The sequence below is a fragment of the Hyperolius riggenbachi genome, chromosome 1, assembly GCF_040937935.1.
Source record: "Hyperolius riggenbachi isolate aHypRig1 chromosome 1, aHypRig1.pri, whole genome shotgun sequence".
Taxonomy (NCBI): Eukaryota; Metazoa; Chordata; class Amphibia; order Anura; family Hyperoliidae; genus Hyperolius; species Hyperolius riggenbachi.
In genome coordinates this window covers 450,060,472-450,072,583 of record NC_090646.1, presented here as the reverse complement: position 1 = coordinate 450,072,583, position 12,112 = coordinate 450,060,472, and the positions used below count along the sequence as shown (strand labels likewise).

General features: G+C 42.2%; 1 protein-coding gene across 3 annotated transcripts in view; it reads right to left on the bottom strand.

The window, feature by feature from the left end:
• SCARF2 (scavenger receptor class F member 2) overlaps positions 1-12,112 on the bottom strand; it is a 307,002-nt gene that overhangs the window by 169,200 nt on the left and 125,690 nt on the right. For all 3 annotated transcript variants that reach the window (XM_068238727.1, XM_068238729.1, XM_068238728.1), the window contains exon 2: positions 11,470-11,528. In XM_068238727.1, coding sequence (XP_068094828.1) covers positions 11,470-11,528 — 59 coding nt within the window. The remainder of the gene's footprint in view (positions 1-11,469; positions 11,529-12,112) is intronic.

The window sequence follows — 12,112 nt, the reverse complement described above, 5'->3', positions numbered from 1 at the left end:
TTTATACCTCAGAGAGAAGGCAGGGACAACACTATTAGGACAATAGATCTGCTCCAGCTTGCCCGGTCAAAGAGTATACCTTGTATGCTACTTTCTACGGATGCCGAGAAGGCCTTTGATCGGGTAAGCTGGAGCTGGATGAGGGGGGTGCTGGGACATATAAATTTAGGGGATCGGATGCTGTCCTGTGTAGGAGCCCTATATACAACTCCAAATGCTAAAATAAAGGTAAATGGCACTTTCTCAGACTCCCTGGATATCACAAACGGTACTCGGCAGGGATGCCCGCTCTCCCCATTGATTTTCGCACTGGCACTGGAACCGCTCCTCTGTCAGATCAGGAATAATATTGACATCACAGGACTCAGCGTAGGGGAGACAAATCACAAAATTGCAGCCTATGCTGACGACCTTTTATTTTTTTTGACTCGCCCCTTGCTCTCCCTGCCCAATCTTCTTGACGAGTTCACAAGATTTGGAAGACTCTCCTTCTTTAAAATAAACCCAGACAAGTGTGAAGCCTTTAACGTGGAAATACCACCAGAGATGGAACACTCTCTTAAGCGTAATTTCCCGTTCAAGTGGAACAGTCAGGCCATTAGATACCTAGGCACTAATATCACAGATTCCCCTTCGAACCTCTATTCCCAAAATTTTCCACCAATGCTACGTAAAATAACGACAGACCTACAAAAATGGGACTTTCCTCATCTATCTTGGATGGGAAGAATATCAGTGTTAAAAATGAACGTAATGCCTAGGATACTGTACCTTTTTCAGACGTTACCAATTGAGATGCCCCTCTCGTTCTTCCAGCAAATGCAATCTATATTCAACAGGTACATCTGGAGACATAAACCCCCTCGCCTGAAGAAAGATATTTTATATTGTTCTAAACAATTAGGTGGACTGGCAATGCCATGCGTACGACGTTACTATGAGGCAGCTATCCTGACTCGAGCAGTTGACTGGCATAGACATAGCACTTGTAAACAGTGGGTGGAAATAGAAAGATCACCCAAACTCTCTTGGAATCTCCCATATTTAGCTTATAACACAGTCTATGTCTCCTATAGAGTAAACAGACATTTGCAAATAGCCCCCTTCCCCTCTCCTCTATTGCCAGTGTCTATTAATCCCAAATGTGGTGTGATGGGAGATGGGCTCCCAAGCAATAGAATATATAAGGAAAGGAATCTACGCTTTAGAGACATGTGTGAGCGGGGCGCCTGGGTCTCTCTCTCGGTACTCAGGGAGAAACAAACATGTGCAGATTTAAAATGGTGGGAATACTTCCAATACAGGTACCTCATGTCCTCGCTAGAGTTACACCCTACACTGCTGAGACAACTAACTGAATTTGAGGCACTGTGCTCGGGGGAGGGACTAAGTGTAAAAACCCTTTCAAAAATTTACTCGATGCTATCTATGTTGGCGGCCCCTCAAATGCTCTTCCTGGATGCGTGGGAGAGAGACCTGGGTAGGTCCTTTACACAAGCACAAAGATCAAAAATATGCATCTACACTCATAAATCCTCAAGAGCTGTCAGAATACAAGAGGCTAACTATAAAATACTCACCAGGTGGTACTTTACCCCGGTCAGATTGCAAACTATTTTCCCAGATAGGGAGGATAAGTGTTGGAGATGTAAAACACATAGAGGGACTTTACTTCATATTCTTTGGGCCTGTCCTCTACTCACGGATTACTGGGGAAAAATCGAGAGACTATTAAAAGCTAATACTAATAGAGAGGTTCCCTTCGACCCCGGTTTCTATATCCTACACTGCAATGATTGGTCTATGAGAGGTTACAAAAACTCCATTGTTAAACACATCCTCAATGGAGCCAAATGCTTACTGCTTAGACACTGGGGTGGAACAACGATACCTGGGAATGAGGAGCTGGTTAAAGAACTAGACACCATTGAATTAATGGAAGATCTGTCGTTTGCAGCTCTTAACAAAACAGATATATACAAGAAAATATGGTCATATTGGAATTATTTTAGACATTCAGAGGAATTTGAAATAGCGCTTAATGGGGGATTGGGATAAACTCCTTGTACCCATTCCTAGCCTATGGTTGGCTATTGATGGTCGGACTACATACTAACCATTAGACTCCTGTAATCAACATTTTTTCTTATCCACTGAGAGGTCGCTGTGAGTGCATGATACAAGGAAAGGGGGGAGGGGGGAAAGGGAAGACATAAGAGAATCGTATGCATATTTGAATGTACTTCGGTTTAAGGCATAAACGCATATCCTACTATTTTTTTTTTTTTCATATTGACAAAGAGGAAGAGTTCATCATCTTTGGACTTTGTTTGATATATTGACATTTAGACACCTATAGAACCCCAATCTGGAGTTTGCTATTGATCAGACAACTCGCTGTAATGTTTACAGAAGAACCTTTTTGAAATATTGTCTATTATGATTAAGAAACTGTAATCCTTAATGAGTGTACACTTTGTAAAATGTTCTCCTTATTATTTGAAATAAAAGATTAATCAAAAGTAAACATACCAGTGCATTAGGGGACATCTCCTATTCCCCTCTGTCACAATTTCGCCGCTCCCCGCCGCATTAAAAGTGGTTAAAAACAGTTTTAAAAAGTTTGTTTATAAACAAACAAAATGGCCACCAAAACAGGAAGTAGGTTGATGTACAGTATGTCCACACATAGAAAATACATCCATACACAAGCAGGCTGTATACAGCCTTCTTTTTGAATCTCAAGAGATCATTTGTGTGTTTCTTTCCCCCTGCAGCTATCTTCCACTGAAGTGTCAGGCTGTTTCTTCCTGCAGAGTGCAGACAGCTCTGCCTGTATGTAATTCCTCAGTATGTGAAAGCCCAGCCAACTCAGAGGAGGATTTATCCAGCTTGTAAAAGATAAGAGAGAAGAGAGAAGCTGTCCTAATCTAAATAATACACAGGCAGTGTGCAGAGAGGGGCCTGGAGGGAGTAGATGCATCACAGAACCACAACACTGAAGAACTTGGCAGCCTTCCAGACACAGGCTGACAAGTCTGACAAGAGAGAGATAAGTTGATTTATTACAGAGATGGTGATAGTAGAACGTGCTGCAGTAAGCCAGAACACATTAGAATAGCTTTTGGAACTTGTAGGATGATAAAAAACAGGATGCAATTTTTGTTACGGAGTCTCTTTAAAGTGTGAGATGGAGAAGAAAAAAAAATGCATATATAACTGGGGTTTCCTCCAGCACCCTTCAGGCAGATCACTCCCTCGCCATCCTCCCAGGCTGCCTCGATCCTCAGCTTGGTGGCCCGGTTAAATCCGCCAGTCGACTTCACTAACAGCTACGTTGGTTGCACCTGTTTACACTACTTTTCTGATGTCTTCATATGCTCCCCTTTATTAGATGGCAGTTTATCTCCAGTGTCTGTGAGAAGCTCACACTACATGGGTGCATCACTCATACCAGCTAAATCATAATTTCAAATAAGTATTTCATGTGGGTACCCTGGAGAACCTCTGGGCATACAAAGCTCTGGAAAGTGTTCATTTTAGACTCAAAAAGCTGCAAGACCTGAAACATTTTATAAATAAAAAAATGTAAAGTATTTTTGTAATGCTTCTTCTTAAGCCAATAGCTCAATTCAAAAAATAGCAGATTCAGAATCACTTGGTAGATGTTCCTATTGTATGAACCTGTTGCTGCTGTACAATAACCTGAGTCATACATGAGCCCTCATTCCTGGGGAAATCGATGAGGGGCTCTGCTAGAAAAGTTGGAAGTGCAAAGTAAGCAGGTCCTCTGTCAGTGATGTGTGCCGTGGAGTCTATGGCCATGCTGATACTACACTACAATCATGTGCCCATTAGGGCTGATCAATGAGATGCAAATATTTATAATAAGTTCATGCAGGATTATGTAAAACTGTATGTAAATGTATGCAGCTTGAAAATGGACCAATCAATTTAAACCTGGATGGGGCTTGATTGGTCAATTTTCAAGCTACATAAATATCTATGCAAATTTACATAGTCCTGCATGAACTCGGAAATATTTGCATCTCATTGATCATCTCTAGTACCTATGACTGCCGCAATGCCATCTCCTCTGCCACTTTGATAACAAAACTGAACAAGTGTTACTGCTAACAGCTGTTAATGTTCAAAAACCCAGTTCCTCATTTGTTTTTGCTAACTTAACCCTTGATTTCGTAATGCTGCAGGTCACAGAGTTACCAAATAAACAAATAAGACAACTCCAGCTAGTAAAACACCATTGAGTCATCTTGCTAACAATAAAGTAGGCATGTAGGCATATTTCTGTTAAAGAGAACCCGAGGTGGGTTTGAAGAATATTATCTGCATACATAGGCTGGATCTGCCTATACAGCCCAGCCTCTGTTGCTATCCCAAACACCCCTAAGGTCCCCCTGCACTCTGCAATCCCTCATAAATCACAGCCATGCTGCTGACAAACAGCTTGTCAGAGCTAGCTGTGTTTATCTCTATAGTGTCAGTCTGTTGCTCTCCCCGCCTCCTGAAGAACTCCAGTCCCCGCCTGCATCCCTTCCCTCCCTGCTGATTGGAGGGAAGGGATGGGGGCAGGGACCGGAGCTATGCAGGAGGCGGGGGAGCAGCTGAGACTGACACTACAGATGTAAATAGAGCCTCACAGCACGGCTGTGATTTATGAGGGATTGCAGAGTGCAGGGGGACCTTAGTGGGGTTTGGGATAGCAACAGAGGCTGGGCTGTATAGGCAGATCCAGCCTCTGTATGCAGATAACATTCTTTAAACACACCTCGGGTTCTCTTTAATGTATTTTTATGAGTTGTATTTTATTAAAGGCTAGGATTTTGGTCAGTGTTTTATTCATTAATTTACAGGAACACAATATTAGCAAAATATGAATATAAATGTGAGCACTATGGGCCATATCCTATTCAAGGTGATAAGTAGCTTGCAGATGCGAGCTACTTATCACCTTGCCATTGCGCGAGGATTACCGGCAAATCCTATTGCCCATATCCTTCGCGCGATGGCCGACCGTTAAAGAGCATTACTCAGGCGAAAGCCTGAGCGATGCTCCTTATTACCGGGCGATGGGGAGTGAGGTTTACGCTATAGTGCTGTCCATCAGCCCCACGGCCTCACTCCCCACACATGCGCACTCTCCCGCCGAACATCGCCGACATCTTCCGCCGCAGCATCTGGGGGTCTCCTTTAATATGGAGACCCCCAGAGCTCCCCGTCGGGTCACCGTACACTGTAGAAGCCCCCCATGTAGCTGCACCGGCACCCCTGCATACATACCGCCGCAGATCACCCGACACCTCTCGCCACAAAATCCGTCGTGTAATTACAGTGTATCTAACACTGTAATTACTGTGCGCATAGAAGGAGCCCGGGCAAAGCATCTTTGAATCTGCAGCCTGGGCTCCCCATTGGTCCACTTTGTGAGCCATTTTATTGGTTCAGACAGCGGACCAATGGGGAGTCCAGGCTGCAGATTCAAAGATGCTTTGCCCGGGCTCCTTCTATGCGCACAGTAATTACAGTGTCAGATACACTGTAATTACATGACGGATTTTGTGGCGAGAGGTGTCGGGTGATCTGCGGCGGTATGTATGCAGGGTGCCGGTGCACCTACATGGGGGGCTTCTACAGTGTGCGGCAACCCGACGGGGAGCTCTGGGGGTCTCCTTATTAAAGGAGACCCCCAGATGCTGCGGCGGCGACGTGCGTTAGCCAGTTTAGACCTGCTTTTTGCAGGTCTAAGCTAACGCTCATGTCTGTCAGGAAGTATCGCTTCCCGGAGGCATGATAAGGGTATTTGGATAACGTGTTAAGAACTCGCTGGGCGATTATATCGCCCAAGCGAGTTCTCTTCCACCTGGGGGGGTCTAAAGTTTTATAAGATTAGGCGATGCCCCCATCGCCTAAGATAAGAACTTGCCAGTGCTTAGCACTGGCCAGTGAGTTCATCAATAGAATATGGCCCTAAAAGTATGATGAAACATAAACATGAAACATTGAATTCCAAATGTTGCCTTCCAATTCAAAGATGATCACGTTTGGGTGGGCATATGCCTGACTTTATAATGGCTTCAAGACAACTCATGCATTTGTACTGGTTTTAAAGTAAGTTTGAAGCTAAAATAAATAAATAAAAAATAAAAAAACAGATACTCACCTAAGGAGAGGGAAGGCTCTGGGTCCTATAGTGCTTTCCCATTAACAGAGGATCCAGAGCTGGAATGAGGGCACAGTGAGGAGAATGGGAAGGCTCTATAGGACCAAGAGCCTTCCCTCTACTTAGGTATCTGCTTTTTTTTATTTTAGTTTCAGGGCATATTCACAGTGGGACATTGAGGTTTAATGCGACATTAAAGTTGCAATGGATCTGCGTTTAGAGGTAACGCACTGCAAGCAGTGAGTTACCATAACGCAACATTTTTCAACGCAACATTAACGTTGCACTGATTATCAATGCAGTGCTGTAAGCTGCATTATAAGACTTTATAACGCCGCTCTGCAACGTGCCACTGTGAATGCGACCTTAGACTTACTTCAAAACCAGTTCATTAATGTGTATGCAGCCATTTTTTTTATGTGTTTCTAATCTGAATTTAGACACAACTGGCTTTCAAAGTGAGTTTGAACAGAAGCCCTGTTCAGTAGGTCCTTCACTAAATTTTCTGCTACAAAGCCACTAGCTTACATATATCCTGTGCTGCTGTGTGTGCTGGAGCTCAGTAAATGCCATAAGATTTGCATGGCGTCAGGCTGCTCGGGCCAACAGAGGACTCTCTGTACATAAATAATATCTTACCTTTAATGTTTTCCTAAACTTAACAGGAAAGCCCCACTATAACCATACTATATAACGTGCCAGATATTATATACGGTATGTGTGAAAAGTCCACTGCTAAGGAATTCAGTAGCTGTCACAGACTGTATATATGTGTGTGTGTGTTATATATATATATATATATATATTAGCAGAATCTGAAATAGTAAAATACTAAGTATTTTTACGGCCATCCATAAACACAGTTTGACGGATCATTTTTTTAGGGGGGGGGAGAGTGTGATCTGTTTTCACAAGAAAGCCGATTTCTGTCTTGTGCTGATGAAAAACATAAGCACTAATACAATATAAATACAACACATTCTATGTATATTGTTAAAGGAATATTTAAGTCATTAAAAAAATGATTTTCATTTACCTGGGGCTTCTTGCAGCCCCCTTGAGTTCTCTTGTGCCCACAACGACCATTCGAATACATGTGGCAAGCAGCAACAACCCCCACAAAGCTGGCCCGTCGCCGTGAGTCGATGGCTACTGCGTATGTGCGTCCTGAGCCTCGCGCACTGTCATTGTGATCCCGCTGCTGGGAGAGCTTTGCGCATGTGCAGTACATGAAAATTGCTACTGTGCAAGCAGTGGGAGCGCAATCAGGGTGCACACTGCTTGTGGCTGCGCCTGCGCAGTAACCGGTGACAGGTCTGCTTTGCTGGAGACACCGCTGCTGGCCAGAGGGGATAAGGATGGCATTGTGGGCACAGGAGGACTCCTAGGGGCTGCAAAAAGTCCCAGGTAAGTTAAAATCAGTTTTTGTATGACTTAAAAATTACTTTAAAGCCTATTTTAGGCTTATACTTTTCAAAGCACATTGTGTGGAGCATATTGTGATTTTGATATCTTGTATAATTATTATCAGTGGCCAGTAGTAGGGAAAGCTATTACCTGGTCAATCATTATACTGTATGTAGCAGATGGAATAGGAGCAAATGGAATAATCTGATATTACCCTGACCGACTGTAGTAAGATGTGGTATTGTACTTTTATGGGTTCCTCTGCAGTTTTGTGTCAGGTCACAACACGAGCAGGAGAAAAATCAGTACTGATGTAAAATAAATAATCTTTGGGGCATAGACCACGTGGAAGATATTCTAGTGAATTGCGCAAACTGTAACCCAGTTAAAAATAATCAAATGTTGTGGATCCTAATAAACTATGCAACATTGCTCTGGAAACACTGACTGCAAAATGCACCAGCTTTATAACTACAATCAGCAAAATGTTAGTGCTGTAGCTTGCAGAAAAGCATTTGAAATGAGATACTGGGCTGATGCGGCCGGCTGGTTCAGACGTCCATCTGAACCAGTCCTTAATTGTTATCATTATAATTAGTGTAATTAAAAGATCCAGAGTGTTGTCCAAACTAAATGGTGGAAAAACCTATATAGCTTCATTACAAGAATCTCATTTGGGCAAGATGGAGAAAGTGAAGATACAGGATGGCCTGGGAGTGGAAATAGTATATACCGGTACATTTTACATACTGAAAAAATTATTTTATTGAATGTAAAGTTAATTTTAAGCACAAATAGGAGAACCAAAAAAAGGGCAGTTCACTTTTTCAAGACAAAACAAATAACACTTATATCGCACTTTTCTCCTGGGGGACTCAAAGCGCCAGAGCTGCAGCCACTAGGATGCACGCTATAGACACTAGCATAGTTAGGGAGTCTTGCCCAAGGTCTCCCACTGAATAGGTGCTAGCTTACTGAACAGGAAGAGCCAAACAAGTTTATTTTCTTTACTGCCTTTTTTACTGCTTACTAAAACGCTATGCTCCTGCTAATACAGCAATCCTCCAATCAGGTACTGCACAGTATACAGTAGGATGGGAAAGTTTGGGCAACCTTGTTAATCGTCATGATTTTCCTGTATAAATCGTTGGTTGTTACGGTAAAAAAGTCAGTTAAATATATCATTTTGTGTAAACAATTATTGCACACTTTCTGTAAATCCAATAAACTTCATTTCACTTCACAAATATCACTGTGTGTGTCTCCTATATGATATATTTAACTGACATTGATTTATACAGGAAAATAATGACGATTAACAAGGTTGCCCAAACTTTTGCATCCCAATGTATGTAAGGCCAGGCTGGGGATTTCACCAACTCACTTGCTAGTAGTTGTGTAATTTAAATAAACGGCAAGTGGCTATCAGTAACAGATCGGATAAAATCCCAGCCTGGAATTACATAAACAGCTGATACTAAAGGTATATACTGTATACACATGCAATAATTGTTGGGCGAAACAGTCTATAACTACCACTTCGGCCAACAACTGTTCACATAAATAGTCAATACAATACATGTTTAGACTTTTATTCTCTTTAGGGAGACTAAAAATTAAAAAAAATCACTTACCTGGGGCTTTTTCCAGCCCCTGGCAGCCGTTCTGTGCCCTCGCCGCTGCTCCAGTGGCTCCCGTTCTCCTCCGGTGCAGATCTCGCCAGGTCGGCATCTACTTGCTCTCCAGCGTGCAGCTCACGGAATCGCATTGGCGTCATCTGGATTGTACTGCGCAGACGCAGAACTACTGCGTCTGTGCAGTACAGTCTGGCTGACCTCAGTGCGACTACTAGAGCCACATGTTGGAGTGCAAGTAGGCCTCTTGTATCGAAGCATCATCTTTGGCTTATGAGCAGGCACAGCCGTACACACGGAGGTGCAGTATGACTGTGCTTGTACACAGCAGGGAGCACAGCCACGCAAACATAACCAACAAAGCTCTTGTTGGATACGTTCTGGTGGTCCATAAGGACACAGGAAGTCTGCAAGATCCAGAGGCTTCCATCTTCTTAGGCATGCACCTCATTTTTTATACCACCGCAGGTACACTTTAATGCAGTAGGCAAAAGATGGAGGTTTCTATCTTGAAAGGGGATAGCCTTAAAATATATAAACAATTGTTTGACGATGGAGGAAGATTTATATTGGTGAAAGTGAATGTCAACTATCTCTGCCCCGACACTTGAAAACAGCCTAAAATAAAAGGCTTTCTGTCAGGTTAACTTGCGATAGCAGAAGTTATGAATTAAATAATTGAGCCTAACCTTGACAAATGGTTTTAGATTAAAATGGAAACTATGGGAGTAATCATTTAATCATTTCTTGAAATATATTAGATCCATGGAGAGTTTTTCACCAGAAAGAGAAAATATTTACTTTCTTCTCCAGGGCCCATAATTCATCCCTTAGAAATGACTTCATACTATCTTCCACAGACATTTTAGTGTGTGTGCAAAGTACAGAAAATGTAGATATATTACATTCAGGCCATGCTCTGGTGGTTATGGTCCCGCTATTCACTCCTGGACCTGCCTCCTCCTTTTGGAGATGGATGCTCCCTGAAAATCTGGGTAACTGCCCAGACCTAATTTAATTGATTAGACATCATCCGGAAATACTTCAATAATTTTAACAAGATCTCCACTTCATTCTCATCTTTTTGGATAGCGGACATATTATTTTGCATAATCGAAAAAAAAAATAAAAAATTAAAAAGGTCTCCAAAGTTTTCTAAGAACTTAGTACACAATTTAAAAATAATGTTGTCCAGTTTATAGTCTCTGATAACCTGCCAGAAAGTTAAAGCATATATATGGAAGCCAGCGAGAAGCTCCTAACTGGTTTTAATTCAATGCTTTACACTTCTTGCTACCATAGCAATGCCTATGGCACTAATAGAATGCAGTGCTGCCCTGGTGTTAGGACAGGTGAAATTGCTGTGTGCTGCCTTTCTGGCCTTTTGGGCATCAGATCCATTAAGGTAAACCTTAAAGGAGATTGGCTACAGAAGCAGAAGACCACACTGGGTGCCACTTAAAACAAGAAACTGAGGATGCAATTTGCACAGGCTGACTAAAATTAGAAGATACAAGATTGGAAAAAATGTTGGATTGGTCTGATGAACCTATTTTTTAGCTGCACTCAGAGAGTATGGTCAGAATTTGGCGTAAACAACATGAAAGCATGGATCCATTCTGCTTTGTGTCAACAGTTCAGGCTGGTGGTGTTGGTGTAGTAGCGTGGGGGACATTTCCTTGGCACACTTTGGGTCCCTTAGTACTAACTGAGTATTGTGTAAACACCACAGCCTAACTAAGTATTGCTGCTGACCATCTCCATCCCTTCATGACACTAGTTTATCCATCTTCTGATGGCTAACTCCAGCAATATAATGTATTATGTCACAAAGCTAACGTCTCAAACTAGTTTCTTGAACATGACAATGAGTTTATTGTGTTTACATGGCCTTCACAGCCATCCAATCTCAATCCAATAGAGCACCTTTGGAGAATTTTGGGTGCAGGGTAAAGCCCCAAAAAAAGTCTCACCTTATTCCTGCAAAACTCCTGGCAGTGTTAATTACTATTCCTTCGTTCAGAGGGCCATGAACTCAGGACATCACTCAGCTGCAAGCTATTGCTGGTGGCTGAATTACACTGTGTTTAATGTAATTTTGGCTCCTTCTTTTGACGGCACCCAAATTACTGTCTGGGCACCACTATAGCTGTAATCACAGCCTATAGTGGCGCCTGGTGCACCCAAATAATTTCATACACTTTTCTTCTACAGGTGAAATGCTATAAACACATGCATTCTGCTTACCTATTAAACATTCTTCTCCTTGCTGTCTCCATCCAGCACAACATGTAAAGCTTGAGGAACTACATAGAAAGTACAAGAAAATAACACTTATTAACTCAAGTAATTCAATATTACTATAACAAGTAGTAACAGAACAATAAGGAAAATACAATTTATATAGTGCCAACATCTTCCAGAGGGCTGTACATAAAATAATGTGGAGCATAGATACATGAGCATTTCAACACAATGGACAATCAGGGCATCCAGTGAAACAAGTACAAATACATACAATTGAGTATATGTAGTTTGAAAACATAACCAACACTAGTACATGTTAATTTGCTAAAATAGACAGAAACAGGAAACGCTGCCCTGCCCTGGCGAGCTTACCATCTAGAGGGCAGTGGGGTAGAGACACTAGGAGAGGGAACAAAGAGGTTAGCAGATGAGACATTTAGCCCCAAAAAGCTTTTAATTAGTACAGAGCCATAATAATCCAACATGGATACAGACTGTTTCAGATTGGTTGATCCTCATCAGTGCATGGCATGAATTAATTTGGCTCTATGGATAAGGACTTGAAAAACCCAGGTACAGACTAACCAACAAGTTCATGGTGAACCAGAAAGCAAACCTTTGTTTTCCATGCATTTTAGTAAGG